The following is a 24,618-nucleotide window of genomic DNA, read 5'->3' on the forward strand; positions in this document are numbered from 1 at the left end:
TTGTGTGCCCCGTCCAGAAATCGAAGGCTCTGTACTGTTCCCCTCATTTGAGTTACGCCTGTGGGGCCAGGTGTCGGTCTAAAGCTCCTTGAATACTTGCGCCATTAAAAACTGGTATTTTGCAAATTTCAAAGACAAATCATTGCCAGTGTCTCAAACTGCAAGTGCCTGACATCACATGTTGTGTGATAAAGGGAAACTTAGCGGGAACAATCGAAGGTTCTAAGCGATCTTTTTTGTACTCGGACAATTTATTATGCACTAATGTTGGCACATTATAGGTCGACATACGTGTACTTCCTAACCTAAAGAAAATCACGCACAGTGTGCAAAATTGACCTATTCATAAAGCAGCCACCTCGAAACAAATTCAATTTCGTCGAAACGAAGATGGGCAAATTATACACACTTACGATCGGAACTTACGGCGGGGGAACGGTATCGATCGGTTTAAGACGCGGCGTGCTGCGCCGCGCCGAGCCGCTGAAAATGCGTTATTCACCTCGTTGTATACTTTGTCAATTCTTCGGTCTCTGCTGTAGCAATACTTGAGGTCCTTGGGGCCTACTTTTTTATGAATGAACCTTTGCTGTCTAGACATGTCATAATTATATATTAATAACTAAACATAACTTAGGGTCTCTTCACTTAAAAACTTCAAGAAAAAAGAAGATTCTCTATCTAATTCAAAACACATGGACCAGAGGACGCCCTCTTTCGGCGCCTTTTGACAATTTCTCATTTGCAACGTGTTGTTTTTGGAACGCCGTTTTGACTGAAAAGAACTTTAAATGAGACTGCCTCTTGCACTGGTGTAAGTTTGTTTTATTTTGGTGCTTGGGAAGCCAATTAACGCAGGTGTAACAAGAGTGATCATTATTTTGTATGTTGCATTCAACTTTCATACGTGTGTTTAAAAAAAAAACAGGATTCGCTTATCACTATTGTGTTTGTTGTGAATATTGTGAAAGAAATGAATACCAACGTAAGAGTTTGATAAAATTGTCAGTGTAGATGGCAGACAAGAATACTGAACGAGTGGTTTGGTTCTGGATTGAAGCACTGTCGTAAAATGTATGGCAGAATACAATAAAGCCTTATGGGCGGTTCGTATAACTCAACCGCTAACGGGCATTTTGTTTATTGCTCTCGTTTAGCGCACTCATGAGTGAACACTCTAAATAAAATGTTTAAAACATCTGGCCATCGAACTCGGCCATTCGATATACTCTCGGACGAACGAGCCCCATTCAGAATAATGACGTCACAGCAATTTCTTCCGTTGCAGATCAAGTTTTACTCTTGGAAATCCACATTTAAATGAAGATTCCGATTACACGTGCTTCGGCTGCTTTGATTTGAACACGACTCTCTGTACTGTACTTGGCTGCATCGCATGGCACCGAGTACTCTTTCTCGATGATCCACAGGATCTCCGTACATTGGACAGTGGTTATTCAGCCCACGATTTAAGCCTGATATCCATGTTTGGTATTATACTGACTTTGGCTGCACATTGAGGTATGATCGGGAACTTTAGGGCAAACAATTACAACCAACGATCTCAAATTCCCATTCTAATCTGCATCGAGCGGATCATGAGCGTTGGTTGGGATAAAAGAGTTGAACATTTTTATTTTGAAATAGACTGATATAGGAACATTAGGAATTCCTTGACAAAATCGTTTTAAGAATTTTATGAGAAGTTTATCATTTGTATTTTATGTTTATCTTTATCATGTTCTACGTCACCTTCTCAGAAAAATCAGCTGATTAGTCAGTCCGTGTAGTTTCTTCAGATGAAACTTTTTGTACATTGATGCCAGAAGAGTTCTCGATGCATGCAATGTCGTACGCGCATACCACGCACTTGAATTTGCAAGGAGGGGCTTCAACTGGAATGGTGTCCAGGAATCCAGGGTATTCCACCGCCCAGCCTCATCACGACTGCGTATCGATTGCACACTTCCTTAGGTTTACATAGAGGTTTTCTTTGGGGTATATTGCCATCATTGTGCTAAGAAATGAGCCTGCATGTATCTCGCCGTCTGATTATATCCTGGGTATAAGTTCAGGGATTTACGGATACGTCAAAGGTTTACTTGATACACCGTCGCCTTTCTCTGGCAGATGGTAAAACGCTCAACAGCAAAATGTCATTTCATGTTCTGTTAATGTGAAGAATGTTTTGTATTAGTTTAAAACAAGTCAGCATTTCTGCACGTCATGATTGTATAATAGCTTCGGCAGTGCGGGCAACCTGTCTGCATGCCAGAGGCTCATAGTTTGACGCTAAGCTAATATGTTACTGCTCAATGAAATTATTTGAGCAAAACATGCTTATGCTTTGAAGATTGGGAGACTGGGAGTCCGTGGTTAGACGATGTCTGTGTTACAAACAAAAATTAGAACAAAAATGAAGGAAAACACGAAAGATTTGATCTCAGAAATACGCGTAACGTCGGTCGGCTCAATGGAAAGATACACCCAGGATTTGGGATGACATATTTATTATAGTGGAATTGAATAATGTTACCAACAATTAGGCGTTTATTAATGACTATAGATGGGGGGGGGGGCGGAGTGACGTTAGTTTTCGTCGGTTGCTATGTGTTACCATTCAGCACTCCAGACTCAAGAACCACTGAGTTTCAAGAACATAGGTCTGGAGCTAGATCAGCCAATGTAAAAAACTTCCCGGATGTCCGCGCCCACCTATTCTGTGATACCGCAAACCAAAATAGACCACGTGATAATCTGATCTGGCTCTAAAAGCTATGCGTCAAAACGGCCTCCAGTTGTAACACATTCGGGGCCAATGTCATGGAGCTGCTAAGCACACAAATTTGCTTAGCATGAAAAGTCTGCCTTGGCAAAAACAGGATTACCAACCAAATGTGCATGTGATGTTTATTGCTTGTGATTGGTATTCAGCTGTTGTTTGCTTAGCATGAAAATCACATGGAGTTTTGGCTGGTACCCTGCTTTTACTAAGCTGGACTTTTTTATGCTAAGCAAATTTATGTGCTTAGCAGCTGCATGAAATTGGCACCTGGTGATTAAGAACGAGTCATGCTTATTACCTTCCATTCAAAACGGAGTAGCTATACTTTTAACAAGAAGGAGGGAAGCGAAACGAACCTCGGCAAGGGCTAGGGTAGGGGACCATCATGTCTCGTAGAGATTTCCTGATGAATCTGTGGTTCCCATCCAACCCAGAGAAGGACTTATAGTTGATCTAAAGAAAACAACGATATGGCTTCATTCAATGATATTAATCAGGCATACGAGAAAAGTGTTTGAGGAAGGTTTACATCCTTAGGGCTAACCCGGACAAGTTGGAAACTCAACTGAAGTTTTGAAATGATTTTGGGGTATGTAATTCGTGGGAACGTTCCGAAACATTTTGTTAATGACAGGTCGGTCGGTCGGTGTGAAGGTCCGCTGTTTTCTTTACTGAGAGGACCATCGCTTTGCCTCCAATGTTTGCCTCACCACAAAAGGAATTGACTTGGAGGATGCGTGCTTTCACTCGGAAAGAAAGATAAGATATCCTGGGGTGGGAAAGAAAGAGTGTATCTTTAAAATTCCCCTCTTATCTAACTTGTCAAGAAGTACGTTCCTGGCATTCTAAGTCTCTTGTTTACAAGGAGGCGAAGCCCCTGAATGTAATTGACATTTTCAGACCGTCCTCTGCAGAACCTTAACCGTCTCGTTAAAATACTTGAGCCTGCATCTCTCGACCGGACTCGTAATGTCCGTGCGAATATCGGAGCAATCAATCACATCTTTTTGGAAGGGTGGCGGTCCTCCAGTATATGAAAGGTCTGAAGTGTCGACTAAATCTTGTCTCGCTCGACTCTCATCAAAATAATAATAATAATGTGATCCTCCAAAACTCGGTACGATTATTTTGGGTGATTCTTCGTATTCAGTTCTGAACGCATGTTTCGAAAGCGTTGCCACGTTTTGAGTGCTCGGAGAAATGTTTATCATTTTTTTCCTGGATTTTTTTTTTTATACAATCCCATGAATTCTAAGTTGGCGTTAGATCGATGTTTCCATAATGGATTCGTAACAGCTTCAACCTGTTAAGGTCTTTAGCCTACTTTATGTGATCAATAATGTTAGAGATCCTGTAGTAACTGTGAAGAAACAGAGGCCACAGAATTCGTGATCTGGAAGACTTGCATTCAGGTACATGTGGTAATTTGATATAAAATCGGTAAATTAAATTTCCGACGCGATAACATGTACTAAAACATTTCGCTTCCTCAATCAGTCATTCGTGCTCGCAGTACGCAATGCCATGGCTGGCCGCACTAGACCATGGCGTGATCACCGTGTATATCGCGACAGATTCATTACTGTGAAATTTGTGAACTTGTGTAACATTAGACTTATGTATCACTGTAGTCACTGCAAAACCCCTTATAAAGGTTGTTACTTCACATTATCCGTCGTGCTTGGAAGGTTGGTCTCATACTAGTTCTTTGTTCTCGATCCGTTTTCGGGAATTTGAAAAAATCGATTACGGATATGTGCATAGACTTTATGATTTTTTTTCAGTACAAATTAACAGTTCTTTCTGGCTCGCCTTAGTAGTGTTTTTTATTTTAAACAATACGTTTTTTGAAATTTTTTGAATTTTTGCAAATTCTCAAAACGAAAAAAGGAGAATAATTTTCTTTAGTAAGGCGGGAGATCACATTCTTATTTTCATTATTATTTTATTTATGTTCGAACCAAAACAAACAACATACTTCGTCTGTTTATGGGCGCAAATTCATTATTATTCGATCAAACTGTATCAAAGTTCAATGTTGTCTGGGGGCGGTCGAATCCCAGCCTCCCAGCCATATAGGCTAATCATGCATCTCGATACATGCGTGTAATGCATGCACGGATGCGTTCACCGAGAACAGGTACCCATCCTGCCCGCCCGAGGCCAGACTGTATCGACTGACATGTAGCAGTATACGGGAGGGAGGGGCTCTGTTTTGGGGGGTAGGAGAGTGATGTTGGGATACAAGAGTACGGTCGATTATTCCAACTCGCTAAGTGCCTTGTAGCTGGTGGAGTAGGCGGATAAAAAGGCACTAGATGGGATTTGATCCATGTTTGTGTGAATCTAGATTGCCAACTGAACATCTCCACTTCATTATGCTATATATAGCTCGGAACGGAACAGGCGGATAACAAAGGACTTCTTTCACCGGAACAAAGTCAACGATTTTGGTATTTTGCGAGGACAGACTTGGCAAAGAGTTGCAGTTTGGGGTGTGTTCCATTATTTAAGTCGCATTCGGGGCAAAATCCATTGTTTTTTGCTAATGGCCTTGTCTTGTTTGTACTAGCAAGGGACATTTTAAAAGGTTTGTTGACAACGACAGTTAGATTTTGCGGGGAAAATCATAACATCAATTAATTGAGGATCGAATAAGGAAGATAATGTCTTGATACGTACCGCGAACACCAAGTTTTGAACCTATTATTTTTTATAAGACTTCTTAACAATGCTCGTTCAAACTAGCATACACTGTACAACAAAAATGGGTAATTGAGTTTGTATTTTGCCCAATGTTGGTCAGCATACCATCTGCCGACATCTTGCGCAAATTATTGTCAATAGTTGGTCGATTTTTACCCGAATTAACGAACAATGAAGTGACTTCACACCGATGTCGGGCAAATGACATTACCCAACGTGTTTTACCCAACTTGTGGCGCCCTTTAACAGCATTCGTCAGGGGAGGAAGAATCTGGAAGCACGGAGGAGAAGTGATTTATAGTTGGTTTCTGTCAGGTTTTATTACCCCCTCTGCGCGGCCCAAATTAAGCCGTTCGAATGTCAAGTACATGGGAGACGCGCGGCGGGCTGATACAGGGGATGCCTGGTGCAGTTCGGTCATTCATCGGGGTGTCCATGCCGTCGGTGTCTGGTGAAATTTGCCATTCAAATTAACCGTGTTGATTTGATAACCCGTGCCGTCACTTGTCGGGTCATGTCACGTGACATCCTTCAGAATTGTGTCTGGCTATAGGATTACACAGTCTGCCCTTGATGGGAAATATTTTGTTTACTAACCAGATTATTGACATCTGTAATTTAATTATATAAGATTGTGTAAAAAAATCATATAAAATTTATTTCAAATACCCATTACATCCGCTACTTTTTGTTAATGCAATTACCGGCAGTTGCCCGTGATTGGTAATCGATTTATTTGTCTTTTTATATCACGTGTATCTCAATTAAGGGATATGGCCATCTCACAAAGTATAATGATTCGTATTAATCAAAATAGAATCTACATCAAATTCTTACTTTGATACCTAAGCAAGTCTACATCGTTACCAGTAACCTTCTCTAAGCTCCGTACGTGAAATCAGCCAAAAGATTACAGATTGTGCATTATGATAGTCTAGTCTTAGATACTGAGGAATTTGGGTTAATGTAAGACGATTGGCAAGTCATAATATGTCTTCCCTGGGTGATTTTGACAGTAAGATATAAACAGCACAACGATGCTGAAGGGAACAGCCTGGGCCCTTGCGGCTATTCATGCATATTTCCCATTGCACAGTACTGGCTCTCAGATGTCGGTGCATGTTCAGGGCCTATATGGTGCAGAATACCATTCTGATACGTGAATGATATTGCAATAAAATTTGTGCACAATGTTCCAGGTTGCCCTCTGAAAAAAAAGGCATAGGAGATATCGAAGGAAAGTTAACTTTGCTGATTGCGCCGGTTACAGTAAAAGATAAAAGCTTTAATTTGTCGTTCATATCAATAGTCCCACTGCCATTATTCAACCCCAGTTGCATTTAGTTCATGAACTGGTATGGTATGATGAACACTGGAGTTTTTGTTGTGTACAAACCCCATAGGTTTCGAATTAATCAAATTGTCTTCTTTGCTTTTCCCCCTCTCATTTCCACTTCAAAACCTTGAGCAACACGCAAATCACGTTCACAGTATGTGGACACCAGACGAACTTGTCTTCCATAAAGTTCAGCCTATACCACTTCCTTGCACTCTGTTACTATCAAATGATGTTCTAAAGATCTACCGCATCGTCCCTCTCCCCTCGGCCCCTTTTTTCCCTCTCAGCTCCTCATGTTGCTCCTTAACCTCTTCTTTTCTTCCTTTATGAAACGACTGATAATACTTCCTGATATAACACCTTAGATATTTTGTGCCTGGCCACAGCCGTAGCCTTTGCTAGTGGTGTGCAAAGTTTGGACGGTCATCAGTACACAATTTTAGAATAACCCACAAAGGGTTTTAAAATTACCATAAAACTGTTGTGCAATATGTAGACAATACCAAGCGCGCACAAGAACATGAATGTTACACCCTTATGTACTAAAAGGCATAATCTGTTGCCACCCAACAAATCTGTTACGATTATATATGCGACCTGTCATCACAAATTCAGCAATAATTTGGACTTTTTATGAATTGAGACATTTAGGCCTTTATATCTGGATTCTGCAAATAAGAGCTTTCCAATGGTATGTAACACGAAGTGGTACTTCAGTAACGGAAACATAGACCATTTGATGTGGTAAAAAATCTTGCAGTTGTGTATACAATGAATGAACAGTCCAGTTAAGGGAGACAGGATGAACTAGGTTTCAAAAATATTTGACAGAAAACAAATTGAAAACAAACAAAGGTAAAACAGGACTTTCAGATTAAGGTATACCAAAAAAAAATCGATCATCCCTTCAAATCTTGGCTTCGCCCCACTGTACTGCAAAATGGCAATTTCCAACTTTTAAGCTCATTTCATGGTGACAGGTCACATGAATATTATGTAAACTGTGGCCGCCGATTGTATTACCAAATAACGCTATTTGTAAAAATAAAAAGTTCGATTTCTGTTCTCGATCTCTCTGATGACAACAGATCAGTCGCATGTAGGATGGCATGAGCGACAGCTAGTCAGTCGTCTACTGGATAGTGAGCGGTTCCCACACCGAGCGTTGACTCTGCCAGCTGACTCAATAGACCTGCCACTGACTGTCGAGATCGGCTTCATGCTCCAGCAGATCATGAATGTGGTGAGTAAAAGACATCCAGCACAGAGCAGCCTGGAGAGGTTTGAATCAAAGAAACCACAAAGGGAAACTGACTCGGTGCATCATACTTTAAAGTTGAACAAATAAATTGACTGGAGCGGGGTTTGAACCTGCGACCTCTGGATTGCAGTTTCAGTGCTCTACCAACTTAGCTATCCAACCATAGGTTTAAGTTTAGTGACATTGAATCTATTATGTACTACTCTTGCGATTACAGAGGGACAAAGTCCTGTCCACAATGAGGGAGCTATGTGCAAGCCCGACAAACCCAATAATTATATCCATTAGTGTCAGTGACGTAACGAAAGGGGCATGGAGTATACGCCCCCCTTCCCTTAAGGGCTATCTCCCATGTTACCCCAGTCAGAAATAGGAAAAGGAACAGTCCCTTTCTATCGTTTAAAACTATGGGAAAAACCATTGAGTTCCCTTACCAGAAAACGAGGACACCAAAATTCGTCTGTGTATTCCCTTACCAAACCGACCCGCATTTATCTATCCCTGTCAAGACATGCATCCTCGCATGGATGATGATTCAGAGCATACTGACCAGAACAAAACGCTAAGGACCCTTCCCTTAAAGAAAATGATGATCCCCAACGAGCATCCGAATCTTGGATTAGATTAATTGATTAATTGAAAGTCAGGTCTAAGTTTTGCATGACTTATCCTTGTGACATGATTTCATTGCAAATCTGCCATAGTTGTTATTTCACGTTCTTCATAAATTGCATCATTCAGATATAAGCGAATCAATTTGTAAAGACAAAGAACAATCGAAAACCTCTGTTTTGACTATACCTGACATACATTGTTCTATTGGGTGAAGCAAGTAACGTGTGGCTCTTATTCAGTATTGGCTCAGCATTGGACTTCAGCCGGAATATCAAAGAGAGATTCACTCTGCGTTATTGAAAAGTTCAGAACTTTCTCGACGAAAGTACATTTTGCGGGAAGAATAAACAAATGCTCAGCTGTCGGTCCAGAAATCATCTGTCCTTCTGCAGGAGAGTTAATTCCCTTCCGTCAACAAGTTCTTAGGGATCGAGAGGGGATTTTGGAGCTCTCGCTCTCTGTTTCTGATCGGGGATTTGGTCTGACGCGATTATCGTGTCGATGCTTGCTTGATTGCCCACTCAAGGACGTCGGATGGGCTGCTATCACGCAGTCGCCATCTTGGCTCCGCTAAGAGGTAACTAGTTACAAGTTTAGCATGGTAAGACAGATAAAGCCAGGTATATTTTAAGAGATTTGGTGGCCAGGGCAACAAAGCGAGAACATTCTGTGAAAATTAGTACCTTTTTCCATTCGTAATAACAAAAGCGTGAGAGAGTGTTTTAGTACCGTTTGTAAAGTCCTACGGCCATATTCATGAAACCTTACTAACTTAGCAGCCAACTAGGCTTAGTAACGGTTTCAGTTTCTGGCTCTTTCAGTCCATAAAAAAAGCAAAAATGCCAAGTGCCAAATGAAGCTGCTTGACACTGTACACTAATCATTTGAAATACACGCAGTGTCGAGCCACAACTTGCACTAATATAGTTGCGTAATTTATGCCACTCAACTTACACACGCGCGTCCTGAAATCGTTGCTTTTAGTCTACGAGATCAAAAGATAACCACTAGTCGATATATTATATTCTCAAAATGAGAATGATCTTTTAACTTTTAATATTCATGTTGCATGTGTTGGAAGGAATGTACAGCCCTGTTTAATATATATCAGACCAGGTGATAAGTCTAAGCCTCTAGTTGCCAGCTGCAAATCCGACGCGACATATTGATTGGATCGGCTGGCCGTTTATCAATTGACGTTTATTGGGGTGTATGGTGTACACCGGTTAGCGTGATGCTTGTCGACCTGATCACTACCACGCCATGTGCCTGGATTTCATCAACCAAAAAACCCCGAAACGCAGATCAAAATTGGCCTGCTCTCATGAAGTAGCATAATTCCCTTCTACATGAATTTATGGGACTTATGCTGTGTTTATGTACCTACCTATCTATAAATTTAAGGGGAAAAACTCCAATCCTTGATTTTACTTATGGACCAAACAAAGAAATCAACATTTACTCAGAGCAAAAGTTTAAGGCCTATAGTTTTGGTCAATTTACATGTAGCCTGCGGACACATTAAGTCCCACTATCTTGTTACGTATCTATAAATAATGTTAGTTTCTTCTTGTTCATTTTCACCAAATTCATTCCATTCCGAGTTCTTACAAAATATAATACTTCAGTAGATTGGACTGTGCCTGAGACGCTTTAATGAAATTGAAAAGCTGCGTATTGCGAAATGATGTCAAACGATGTGCCGCTCCGTATTTATAGACATTATCAACACTTCAGTTCTGTAATGTCTTGCAGAAGGAAGCAATGGATTTTATTGTTGCACTAACGCTGTAGGCCTATTTAATTAGAGTCTTAAACGCTTGATATTCCTAGAACTGAGCCATCAACAATAAATGAACTATATAATCCCTTGGCACTGACATCTTCACTAGACATTGGAACGAGTAAGCCTCTTTCTTACCAGTTTGAGGGATGAGCTGCCCAAAAACACTTTTGTGACTATTAATCAGTTTGTACTACGAGGTGTAAAAACGAAATGCAGCTGGTCTCCAGTGAAGTGCTTTGTGTTGTGAGTTATGTTTTTTCTTCTAAAAACCTATAAAGATTCAGGAGAAACGTCAAATCAACCAAACATTTTAAGGAATGGAAGTTGTATTTACTTAAGGACATCTTTGCTTTTCTTTCCTCATACAGAACGAGAAAGACCAGATTCTAGTCATCAACGCATGGCTCAACTATGTAAGTACATAGAAAGGTCGCCACACTGTTCTACAGTTCCCTAAATGTACCCTCTTTCATATAGTGTTCTCTTCGTTTTCATTCCATATAGCCATATCATGTTACCCATCCATCAGTGTGGCCCACTAATCTTGTTTGGCGCACTTGACCCCATCATTTTTTTTCCTTGCATACTTTCCAGACATGTGAATTCCTTGAGAGAATCAGAGTTTTCTTAATGATTCTACTCTCTGATATCGAAATAAAAATGACTTAAACTATCTGGTTCAAACTGGATTGACCTGAAATATACAAAAAACTTAAACAAGTTAGAGGGTCTGATGTTCCTACCTGAAGAATCTTTCTTAAAAGCACTTTATGTCGAACTATCAGGCCCTGTTACTTTGTCGATTTTTGTTTAATTTTCAAAGAGTAACATTCACTTATTTGAGTGAAACATTTACTCAATCTAACCGAAAGAATAAGGACTAGACAATGTAGATTGAATTTCATTCCACCGAATAGCTCTAGTATTCTCTCGAGTTTCCATTCCAGTGATTTTTTTCCGAGTGTTTCAATCCAAAATAAGACTGATTTTCGTCTTTCACTCTTTGTAAAAGAGAGAGAGTATAAATTCGTTGAGCTAGTGATTCCAAGTTGTTCTATAAAAATCTATTGACCAGTGAGCCTTATCACTGTGAATCTAATCACTAATATTTACTAGTAGTCTCATCATGGCAGCTATGCTCACTCGAAGCAACCCGGCTCTACTTGGACGAGATTCATTATTATAACCCCGGGATACGGAAGATACCGCGCGTACGTGTTGCCTCTTTAACGGCATTCATTGCGTGTCTGCGGCAGAGGTGTCAGCCGGATCCTGCGAGGGTCAGTCTAACCATTATACCTAGAAATCTGCAGGATCTGCGATCTTAACAGAGATCTTCGTTGAATGGGATGCAAACAAGATTTGTTTTTAATAAAAGGGATATTGGGAAGAGGGAAAGCAAATATTGAGATGGATAGATCATTTTGTTTTGGTTTGAAACGAAGAGATCCATCTTTCTTGAGGGTAAAATGTTCATAGAGCCTCCAGCAGTGTTTACGCAATATCAACAGAGTGAATACATTTCTGGTACATGATAAACATAACGCACGGTTTAGGTAAGGAGAGATACGTGATGGAAGAGCCGTAGCACCATCAGCCTCCATCATTATTCAAAATATGTCATCTTTTTGGCGCGTAGAAATCTGGACGCGTGGCTTCAAAAACTCTTCTGGCACGGTTTGTGTTGGCAAGAACACGCTGGATCGCTGCCCGGTGCTGCTGCCCTGAATTGCGGACATAGTTTTTGACCTGATGGCAAAGTGATCAACATTGTATCTGGGTTGTTTCTTGGTGAATCTTGAATACACGCGGTTGATCAAGGTCAATGGCGTTGCATGGTAGAGCTCAATGCTTGCTATGGCAGGCATTTCTGGGGATTACCTGGGGTGATCCGTCGCATGTCTTCTTGGACGGGGGGTTGTTGGACGTTCAACTCTGGGTTAGAATTAAGGGATGAAGGGCTCTGGGTTAGAATTAAGGAAAGAAGGGGAAGGCATTGGATACGGGGCTGATGCTGATTGTTGTCATATAACGACAATGACTATTTATGGTGTTTATGAGGGGGACGAAGGTGATGATGTTGGTGGTGATATGCGTGGTTGTGGTTGTAACGATTGCTTTTCAGTGTTGACAATCATGGGATTCAGGTGTTAGCAATATGGATTGTTGGTCGTAGTGGCGGTAATTTTGGACAGTGACGATAGTGGATGTGTAGGTTCCTAAGTGTTGACGATGACGATGACAATGACAACTATGACAATGGCGATGACAGTAACAATTGCACCAAGGAGAGAGAAAGTAATGTGCCAGGGAAAGGGCAAGTACACAATTCTTGCAATGAAAATCTTCTCCGTAATACGCTAAGATTCCGTAATATTTTGTATGTAACACTATGGCACGATAAGTAACACACACGCGTTATGTATACTTCACCAGTTATGAATTAAGATGAAGTTAACACTCTTCGCGAAGATTGACCATAAAATCCGGTATCATTTGGCCATAGGCATGGAGCGACCCAACTCTGGCGTGGAACCAATCTGATTACGGCGGCGTCAAGAACATTCGTCTTCCACCAAGTCACATCTGGACCCCAGACGTGCTTCTCTACAACAGGTAGGCCTCCGTTTCCTAAAGTGTTGAAGATAGATGAACTGTGTTTGAATATCCAGTGAAGGAAGTTTTTGATGACACGATTCTTGGTAATATTATTGTAAATAACTTGCAGTATCTGTTATTAAAATTAAGAGGTTTTTATGACATTGTAGGTTTTGTTTTTATACGTTTCTTAACTATAAACCGTACGGCTTATTGGAAGAAACTGTCACTTCCGAGAAAAGTGCAAACTCCATAAAAAGTCAAACCTTGCCTCCATTTAAACTTTCAAAGAAAATAACAGAAGATGCTAGGCAGGAAATGCTTAAATGAGGGAAAATAAAAAGTTCAAGAAGTTATCTTCTCTTGTAACGGTCCATGAGCACAGCCTACTTGTTCCAGCATGCTTTAGTTTGTGAAGATTCAGAACCTTGAGCTTGTTTCATAACTGAAGCGATGGAGGGCGCACTAACGATACCATCTTTGGGTTGTAGAGAAAGAACCTTCATTGGAATAAATCGACACATCTAAATAAAAGTGTAGTTAGATTTGAAGAGATACCAGCTGATCAACCCGCAGTCAGCTCCTCACAGTAGCCCGTCATTACACGTGTATATGTTGTTATTTAATTAACTGGAGGCAAGGGTGCCATTTCCGAACATGGCAGATTGTAGGGCTTTTTTTGTAAAGTGGCCGGTAGACGATATCTGTGTATGCCCCACTTGCCCAGCACCTTCCTTATTATGACCGTTACCTGAACATCTTGGAACGTACTCAGAAAAAAAATCACAAGAAAGCTTTATAAAAAGTGTACTGTTTCATCTTGTTGAAAAAGACAACGTAGGTTTTTTGCGCTCTACCGGCATTTCTGCTAACGATGGACAAAGCACAATTGCCGCAAGATCTGAAGGGCCGCGGAGATTGGTTCTTCTTCCCTGATGTGAATATCCATGGTAGGATAAGATGTCCTACTTGAGTATAACTCGTAATCACGGCTATCAGTATCACCATGTCAAGCCTCGAAAATAATGTTTACTACACAAACGTCCGATATGATGACATCCTGAGGACAGACACGACTACGGGGAATCAGGGGGATCGCTTGCATTCATCTTGTGGGATTCTTAGAGGCAGGTGGGTTCTTCTTCGGATACCCGACACCCTTTCCCAAATGGCGGCTTGAGAAAACATATCCACTCCCAGCGATGAAAGTCAAGTTACTGGACCGGCGTATCAACAACGACCCGACGGCCACGGAAGGTGGACTGAAGAGGGAGGCTGGGCTTGCGTGCTCTTGCAGGCGTATAGAGACCCGGGAAAGACTTGCCGAGGTCCTATGCTTCCATTGGTTGCCGAAACAAATTATTGTAAAAGATACAAAAACATAGACCAGAGGCACCTCTAGAAATGCCATGAGTGCCAGGATGATGTTCGATACGGTAGGTTGGCAGCTGTGAAATCGCTTCTTTGTGCAATGATAGAAAACAAAATCCAACGAGGAGACTTGTGGCAAGTCTTTGCAAGGATGCACCCGGCGCAGTATCGTGTGGGGATAAGCGTCTGGCTTGCTGTACGAAAAAAAATCACACCACCGTCCCAAGGGAAACGATGCATTCTCGTGTCATATTAAAGATGTAACATGTTTATTCGAAGCCAGCCGCACATACTAATGAGATCGAGAAAACTCCGAGCTCTTTGTGTGGTTTGAAATAACGAAATAAGTACTCCTATATACCCATAACATTCACAGCTCTAGTTGTGATAAGTCAGAACCAATGCTGCGTTTATTCGGAGAGTTGTTGATATTTTATTGAACTCATTGTTGATGGGAGAAGCACGAACCATTTGCATTTAAAATTTCTGTTCCGTTTTCTTTATGTCGCGCGAGTGCCATGGTGCGTGGGCATTTTTTTTTAGCAACTTACACTGTCCTGTTTTAAGTCATCTGAAAAAGGAAAACCTAGAGATATGCTATGAGACTTCTGACTTTAAAAAAAAGTCGCTTTTTGGCTAGGTTTTGTTGGACAGTTTTGAAAAAGTCGAAACCGTAGATATTGCGGCATACTGTACATTGCAAATTGATTATGAACCCAACTTCGGCCCAAATACTCTTGCACCTAGCAATCAGGTTATAATCCAACACGCCGTCCGGACCTAGAGTATTCAGTTTGTGTGTTATCAAGACGTTTAAAAGTGTCTAAACAAGACGCCATTCCTTCTCCAGGATGTACTTTTGGCATATGTCTTTAATGCCCCAAGTAGAATTGAAGAAGGACGTTCCTCCAGTTCAATTTACAGACCGCCTCCGCGATCCCATTCCGTTCTGACATGACCTACAATGTTGACAGCAAACCTGACCCAGGCGGTCACAAGGAAAGTCATGTACCAGGGCAATGCCTGAGGCTATGGCGTTCGTCCGCAGTGGTGTTATTTCAATACGTTCAATCTTGTTCTAATAACTCCAGCGTAAAATAACAAGATGCGAGTATCATTTGCTTGACAATCATTTGTAAATTGATGCTTCAATTCCGCCTCAAGTGCATCTTCTTTCCTTTAGGAGTGTTTATGTTGTCAAACTCACAATCAATATTTAGTATTTTACTCAAATAGTTGGAACGAACTCGAGTTCTTTGACTTCTAGCAGTGCGCCCTCTTTTTTTTTTCTTCAAAATATTAATGTTTCTTAATTCATTTAAGGTCTATTTGAAAGTAAGTACATCCCGTGGTGAGATCGTTGATTTGGACTGATAATTCATCCCGTCGCCATACAGATTTTAACACAAATCATCTTTGTTTACATAGGAAAGTTTGGACATAAAATGAGACCTTCACGTGTCGAGCATCATTGTTATATATTTTTTTTTAAACGAGGCGGACACATGAGGGTGCTATTTGGTAAATGTATTTAGCGCCCTCAGGCTCATGTTGTGTCCACCATACCTAAACAGGCCTAAGAAAATTACTAAGCTAAAAAGTGGCCATTCAAACGACCAAGCTATTTAAAACAATATGACTAAGCATGCCATTTATGATTAGATCCTCTTTTTCAACCTAGCAACGAGAAATACAAATATTTCAAGAAAAAATAGCACAATTGTATTGTATTTTGGTCAAATTATAATTATACTTTGTACTTGATCCAGTACAGTCTCTATTTCCACTCAACATCGTGAAGGGTTTAAATGGCATTGTATTTTGGTCAAATGACGTATAGTGTAATGTTCCTTTACGCAGTGCCGACGATGGTTTCGATGCGACTTACCACACCAACGTCCTGATCAACTCGTCTGGTTTCTGTACCTGGATCCCGCCCGGTATCCTCCGTAGCACCTGTCAGATTGACGTGGAGTACTTCCCCTTCGACGAGCAGGTCTGCACGCTCAAGTTCAGCTCCTGGACCTATGACGGCTTTGCACTTGACCTGGTCACCAGGAACGATAGCACCTTCACTGATTCCATGACGGAGAATGGAGAATGGCAGATGCTGAGTAAGGCCGACGCTAGCCTACAAGTCTAGGGACAGATGCCATAATCAAGTTGAGCGGCAATGCATTGTCCTTGCTTACGTCCTCTGACGAAGCAAAACAATCTTTCATGGCTAAAACTGGCTAAAACGCATTTTAACATGGCATTTTCATTCAAATCTCACATCCGCAAAACCCAAAAGTAATGCATGGTATTTCTATCGATAAAAGATATTGTTGACAATTTGCTTCGATTATAAACCTGCTTTATGAACTAATCAGGTGACAACAATTAGTATAACAGACAAAATTGGGCGGGTACCACTATCAGGTGCACGTCGTAAGCATTCTTGAAGTTCACAATGTCGCTGTGCATGTTAAACTTCTGAACAAAAAGACTAATCGTGGAGGAGTGTCACAATGTAGAACCCTTTAGCGGAAGTTGCGATGACCCGTTTATGGTCCAACGATGGCCGAACGCCATCAAAAAATTAATCTCCTAGACCATGACTCCCTGCTCATTAGGACACGCGCGGCTGTTAGTGACCAGCGAAACGTGCGGCTTAACCCAGTGGCTGCCCCGAGTTCTAATGACGTTTAGAGGTTCAGTTGATTACAGTTCGTGCTCGAACTTGCTTTAGATCTGGGCCCAATTTCACGGCGCTGCTAAGCAAAACAATTTTGCTTAGCACAAAACAAGTCTGGCTTATAAAAGCAGTTAACCAGCCAACACTCCACGTGATTTTCATGCTATCGCAAACAACAGCTCAATGCTACTCAAGAGCAATATACATCACACGGAGTTTTGGTAACCTGCTTTTATAAGCCAGACTTTTTTTGTGCTAAGCAAATGTTTGTGCTTAGCAGCACCGTGAAATTGGCCCCAGGTCCCCAGGTCCCCGCCTCAGCACTGTTTTCTCATTGTGGTCGCTTGACGTGTACTGATATTAAACAAAGACTGTCCCACGTATTACCTACAAACAATCACACATCATACCTTAACTCAACTACGTACCTACACAACACTATTTCTACTTTCAACACTACTATTTTAAGCTCAACTTATTAAACGATTTGTTTTAATTAAAGGTATGTGGGCATTGCGGGAGGTCGAGGATTTCGAGGGCGCCCCCTACGTTGCCGTGACCTTTAAACTCCGCATTCGTCGTCGATCTCTCTACTATTTCGTCAACGTGCTCATCCCGTGTGTGCTTATCTCTATGCTGACGGTGCTTAGCTTCAGCCTGCCTCCAGACAGCGGCGAGAAATTGTCTTTCGGTACAGATTTTATACTTCTTAATTTTGCAGTTAAAGTAAAAAGAGAGAAGAAAAGAAAGAACACATGAGCAACATTGTACACAGTTTCCATGCAGAGCTATTATTTAGTTTATAATAATAAAAATACAAAACACCAAAGGGGAAACAAAAAAAGCATTAGCCAATTTTCTCTACAAAACTTGGTCCTTTTCTTTTGACTTCCAAAGTAATAATACCAGTTTTAAAATTGTTTTTGGATATTTTTTTAAATTTATTTTGCAATATTCTTCTCCACATTGCGTTTATTTCAAAAGTCAAAGGCCAAGTATTAAAAACATAAGCAAGTATCTCGTTCCAAGCCGCTTCCTTTTTTTCCCCTAGCCGCCTCCTTTTTTTATTCATACATGTGCGATATATTTTGAACATAATTATAATGTCAATATTTTGTCTTTTTATTGTTTACAACAAACTTTTAGCTCTGTAGAAAGGGTTATGGCTCCTTTAGGCAAAATTTGTATCAGCAAAATCGTCGAGAAAATTGAGGAATCCATCCACCGACTTGCAAAATCCGTCATCTAGGGGAAAAAAAGAGAAGATAAAAAGAGGCCGCCTCCTTAATTTTTTTTTCAAAAAGGCCGGACGAGAAACTACTTTTTTGTTCCATTTTACTCGACCTAACCGGAAGTTCATTGGGGCTTATTAGTGCTTTCGATACCAACATAGAACAATAGTAAAACGAGGGTACTTATTTATTCCCAATTCTGTATGGAAGACTGACACTACAGCTGTGTTTAATTAATTGAGCGTGCCCGACGCGCCTTTATTCACAACATTTGATTACACATAAGCTCGCCAAAAGTCAAAACATGCATTGTTGAGAACCTGTCAATCACTGGGCACATGCGTACCAAGCATTTTGGCGGAAATTCTCAGTCGCCAACACATCCTGGCAGCATGCCCGATCTAGACCAGGTGGGAAACATGAATAGGGAGGGTCGACGAAGTTATGCGGGTCGACATCTTTATAACAGAAAGGTTCAATTTGGCATGGGAGGGTTGAGGCCATCATAGGTTACATTAAACACTTGGTGGCAGCAAACACGTTCCGTTTAAGGAATAATGTGCCTTTTCACGTGATGTCATAAATAATGAGACCCGTGAGTTAGATAAATGAAGTGCCAGTGGACAAACAAGAACAAATACAACCAGGATGGATTGCCACAATAAATGATTCATGATACAATTGTGTGGCCTAGAGAGAAAATTTATCTGAATGACTTTTTAAACTGTGTCATGAGTGGTGGAAGAAATCACGTAATTAGTACAGTAGACGCAACTTAAGCTAGTGTTGTTGGTTATATTTCTACAGGTGTGACCATCCTACTGTCACTGACAGTCTTCATGATGATCGTCGCCTCAAACATGCCCGAAACGTCTTTCGTAATCCCCTTGATCGGTGAGAAACGATTCGCTCAGATCACGGTATCTAAAAATCCCACAACGGGCGAGAAAAATCGAACCTTTGTTTTTCGGACTTCCTGTAAGCTCTCCGAACCAAAAAGAAGAATGTGTGTTTTTGTATTCACCCGAACATGTTCCAGAATAAATAAGTCAACTTAACTAAGAAAAGGAAACGAAGAATTTATTTTCATTACTGACGCATTTAAAAAATGTATCTCACACTTTCACGACAATCGGAGATTTCCAGACCAATAAGGGACGGCATTTTGAAAGCCACGTAGAGAGTATTTCCTTGATATCTTTGAGAATTGTATATTGAATGGATTATCTTCTCATTATTCCATTTAATATTTCTATTTGACTCCTCTGTAGCTAAATACTTCACCTGCGTGCTGGTCTTGGTGGCGCTCTCCGTCGTCTTTACGGTCGTCAGTTTGAACCTTCACTTCCGCAATCCAAACACGCACAGCATGCATGGATGGGTACGTGACTTTTACTTGAGTTTGTCTCATACCTCACGGTTGATGGCGCTCTTTAAGTTATACAGGGAGCGTCCGATTACTTTTTTTTTACACCGATGCGAAACCAACGAACCTTATTGTTAACAAAATGTGTTGCAATGTCAGTATTTTAATGATTTTTTGAAATGTCGAAGTCAGGCTACTACTTAAGAATAGTGGTCGATTGTCTTATCGAAAGTTCATAAATCTTTTACTAAAGATTAGCAAGTAAATTTCAAATTCATCTTTCAAGGTACCAAATCCCAAAAGCACCGACAGACTTACCGTTGGATTTCAAAATATTTAAATCGAGGTAAACCTACTGTCAAATGCATTCCATACCCTTTGGTATTGTATGTGTACAAGTCATACCTTTTGAGAATATCGGTGAGTGTAATTTTCTGTCATTTTCACTTTCTCCAGCTACGTTGCGTCTTACTGGAATACCTCCCGTGGATACTGCGCATGACCCGCCCAGGTCAGGATATAACAAATCCTTGCTTCTCAAAAAATCACGTGACGGGCAAGCCGAAGAAGGACATGGAAATGGTGGAGAGGTCCCCGCTTCGCAACCGAGCCACGGGAATCGGGGAGCAAGCTACCCGCAACGGCATCCGGACGGGGAATTGTCACGGTTACCTCAACTCCACCGACGCCATCGGGGTCAAGTACGCCAATTATGCTACCGGCGCGGGAGATGGGCAAGAGGTAGAGCCGATGCTGAGCGTGGATCACAAGGGCTGCCCGGCGTGCTGCAACAAAGGCCCCATCCTGGACGAACTTCGGTTCCTGACCAATAGGTACCGCAAGAAGGAGACGGAGGATGAGGTGGTATCTGATTGGAAGTTTGCGGCCATGGTGGTGGATCGGCTTTGCCTTGTCGTCTTCAGCATCGCTACCCTGCTTGTCACCTTCATCCTACTCTATACCGCACCGAATTTTGGAAGATAAGTGTTGAGGGTATCGGTCGTGCTTGCTCGGTACCGCGGTGGCTCGATGTGCGGTGAATGTCTTTCAATGCGGTGATGAACTAAAGGTACATGACACCAGTGTCATATTCCAGCCGGTTGCAGAGAAAATAGCCCCTTCAAGCTGTGTGGGGTGTTATAGCCCATCCAACTGGCACTATTTGTGCTGTGTTCGAAGAGAAAGAATTACAACACGCGTTTTGAATGGGGTTTTGACGATTTGTCGCAGTACCAAATTTGGCAAATTTTGGCAAATCAGGCATAACAAATTTTAACGGCAATTTTGTCGTTATAACAGTGGCTGGTCAGAGAGACTGTCCATCAGTACTCGATGAAGGCAAGGTTTATCAGACCTGCGGAGTATTCAGAGTGACTGTGAATTCAAGGAGATGATGCCTCGACGCTTTGGGCTATTTTTGTACGGTCTTTCAGTACGATTTACAAGTAAACTTTTTAAACGAGGATGTGCAACTTGATTGTGCAGGATTGGTTTCGCAATAATATCTTCCAAATGTAGTTTGTGAACGCATAAGAGTAAGATTCTTTTAGGAGGTTTATGGGTATAGTTTCATATTGCCCTTGAAGGATAAAGTCTAGGGGTTAGAGGGAAGTTGGCACCATACGGACGTTAGCATGAGTAGTGAAAGGCGAAAGGCCAAGTGAACATTTCGAAAATGTATTGGTGTAGTGAGGGCGCAACACTAATTTATTTATGGTAATAGGGGCGAATCCAGGTTTTGATGGGGGGGGGGGGGTTAGCTGCCAAGAAGGGTGGGGTGGCGGTGAGCAGGCATTTTGCTGTGTTTTTCTGCATGATTTGCAGCTCAAGAGGGCGGTTAAGATCCGCCACTGGGTAAATGTGACGAAAAAGGTTTGTCTTTCTGATGATTAATAACAAAAATGCATGTGTCATTTCTTAATGTCACAATAGGCCTTCTTAGATAAGACGGTTCAATCTAGTCATAGATTAATCAATATGTCAGTCCTTACTCATTTGTAGTCGTTATCAGTAAAGAATTTTGAGCGTTGTATCGCATAATTTTGTAATGTAGAATTACGATTGTTTATAAAACACCAACTGAAGTTTAACAACGATATTTCATTTAAGGATCTGACGTACAAAGAGAAACATATTTAGTACAAACAAGAATGTAGAAATATTGAATAAATTAAGCCCAAACTTAATGAACTAAATAAATGGAAAATGGAGTTCCGTCGGTAATCTGTTGAACAGAACATCTGATTCGAGGACTGTATAAATTCACCATTGTATTAAAGTTAATAATGATTGAAGCAGTCGATTTGAATTGAACATTTCAAAAGTGCAAAAAGATTAATGCTTCCATAATTGTTGATTTTGTAAAGATGAAATTTGTTAGATGTATCTTGAATTTTGCGTGTGCGCACTGAAAAATTGCCTGGGTTAATTTTACCAAAGAAAGGGTGAAAACTGGAACTACCCAAACTTGGGTTGTTCTATAACCAATTGTTTGGGTTAGAATTTCTGTTAAATTCAACCAAAACTTGTGGTCATTCAAGACCAAATTTAATTTAGTCTTGTATGACTACAACTTTTGGTTGAATTTAACATAAATTCTAACCCAAACAATTGGTTATAGAACAACCCGAGTTTGGGTAGTTCCAGTTTTCACCCTTTCTTGGGTAAAATAACCCAGGCAAATTTTCAGTGCGTTGATGCTCATTAGATCCGTGTGTAGTCTGTGCATGCACTTATAACAGTCCAGGCGACAAACTGACAAATTACCGCGTCAAAGTCGACACTATCCGGGTCAAATGGCCCGGACAAGTAATCCAGAGATGTGTCATTTTGACTCCAGCCAATCCGACTCGGGACCTCTAACAGTGAGGAAGACTAAAGAGCTTCATTGAAGAAGGACGGGCAACCACTCAGTCACCGTTGGCTATTATTGTCATCGTGTCTGATCTAACATTGACGCAACTGTTGGGTGTCTTGTAAAATTCTTCAGACTATAGGTCTCGCATAATAAATAGTAAATGAATTAATCATTGTTGTAAAAAAAAGAATCTGTTGTAACTATTTCGGACTGAATAACTGCGGGCACGGTTGAGGGCATTTGCAGGTCAAACTATTCATGGCGTGTAACTTTTCGTTTCTTTGTAAAATATTCAATTCAAACTTGTAAATGTATATATTAAAGATTTTCCAAGGTGTTGCCTAGATGTACATGTAACAGGTTTTTGACATGTTTTGTAAAGGTAAACGTTATTTCCAGGTTTCCCAGAAAGTGTAAAGATCCACGTCCACCTTTCAAAAACAAATATATCAGGCCTCGAGTGAAGTTAGGCTCGTTAGGCCTCTAGGCTCCTAAAAGTGTTTCTAGCACTAACAGTTCCTGCATTTATCATTAAAATGCAAACCTTTCCCGAAAATTTACAGATCGACATTAAAAATTACCTCAAAAGGAACATATCTCTGGCACTATACAAAAACCTGATTCGTGATCGCAAACGTACATAACTGTATCCCTTTATTATTGGTAAACTATCTTTGCCTCTTTTTCAAAATGGAAACACGATTTCACACTTTCGAAGGAAACTCCAGCTTTTGCTGAGGATTTGAATGTGTAGTATAAAAGGGTGTTTTGAACCTTTCATTTGAAGTTGATACAATGGAACATATGAATTAACAAGGACTGTTTTTGTATTTGAATTATTTGATGGCTTTAAAAGTTTACTACATGTAATTGTAAAAGTTGAAACATCTATTGCAATATGATGTTACATTTAACATTTTACATTATTGTAACATTCAGATATGAAGATACCTTAAAGAGTTATACAGGTAACCTTTCCCTGGTGGAATTTCTTTTCGTGCAAGTGTGTTTTAATGTTTAACTATATAACATGGTGCGTTTATCACCGAATAAAACAGTAATAGCGAGTTTGTCTTTGCGATAGATTTACAGTACGTGTTATTTGATTTGATATCCTGGAAATAGAGTATGATTTTGCCTTAACGTGATATATTTCTTACATAATGCGTGTTATGGTGAACGCCTCTACCTGTCTGCAGAAAGGAATTCACACGATGTGGCAGCACAGCATCTGCAGTCAAGTTGTTCATTTAGTTTGTGGTGTCTACTCCCTTCAGGGATTGAGGGCGCCATAGCAGCTTGTGAGAACTTCATTTCTTCTAATCTGATTCTCAGAAGTAATTTTTTTTTTTACTATCACATAAACTTCAATATTGATTAAATCGCCTTTATTGACCTCCAATTCAAGACCTTACAAAGTCAACCGTATATCACGTGATATATTATTCAAATTGCATCATTAATTTTATAATTTTACGAATGTGCATTAAGGTCAGTGACTTTAAGTTGTTGTCGGATGACCAATGATTATTAAGGGTCGTCAAGGAACCGTCCGGCCAGGGGTCAGACTATTCGTAAAGCCTTCACATGTCAAATTTACATTTTGCTTTGTACAAAGCAACTGGGGGCGCTCACATCAAATTGGACTCCTTTCTTAGGTCAGAATACTCTGTCGTGATTGGTTGTAAAGCATTCCAACACATCCGTATGGCAAGTTCGGCCTTTTCAGAGCCACTCAAAATAATCTAAACATTCGCCTGCGGGTTCAAGGTTGACATCCCAGCTAACAATTTGACCATCGTTGTTTCAACGCTAGAGGGTGACATTTACAAGACAAGTGTTGCATTGAACTTGCACAGTGGGAAAGGTTCTGCTGAAAGCTGAATTTTAACTGTTCATGGGAACATACAAAATTTGCTTTTGCTGTAATTTTCAGAAAGGGATGTATTTGGGGGGTTAATATTTTATAGCAAATATTGTTGCATAGACCTGTTTAAAGTTTTGTCTTCGTTGATGCTGGAAAAA

General features: G+C 40.6%; 1 protein-coding gene across 1 annotated transcript in view; it reads left to right on the top strand.

The window, feature by feature from the left end:
• LOC119740514 (neuronal acetylcholine receptor subunit alpha-7-like) overlaps positions 1–21,493 on the top strand; it is a 29,337-nt gene extending 7,844 nt beyond the window's left edge. Inside the window, exons 3-10 of the mRNA XM_038215853.1 lie at positions 7,919–8,073; positions 10,861–10,905; positions 12,999–13,108; positions 16,322–16,575; positions 17,641–17,829; positions 19,178–19,264; positions 19,642–19,751; positions 20,193–21,493. Coding sequence (XP_038071781.1) covers positions 7,919–8,073; positions 10,861–10,905; positions 12,999–13,108; positions 16,322–16,575; positions 17,641–17,829; positions 19,178–19,264; positions 19,642–19,751; positions 20,193–20,720 — 1,478 coding nt within the window. The 3' untranslated portion in view covers positions 20,721–21,493. The remainder of the gene's footprint in view (positions 1–7,918; positions 8,074–10,860; positions 10,906–12,998; positions 13,109–16,321; positions 16,576–17,640; positions 17,830–19,177; positions 19,265–19,641; positions 19,752–20,192) is intronic.
• The last annotated feature ends 3,125 nt before the right edge of the window (positions 21,494–24,618 follow it).

Source organism: Patiria miniata, unplaced genomic scaffold, assembly GCF_015706575.1.
Source record: "Patiria miniata isolate m_02_andy unplaced genomic scaffold, ASM1570657v1 HiC_scaffold_5, whole genome shotgun sequence".
Taxonomy (NCBI): Eukaryota; Metazoa; Echinodermata; class Asteroidea; order Valvatida; family Asterinidae; genus Patiria; species Patiria miniata.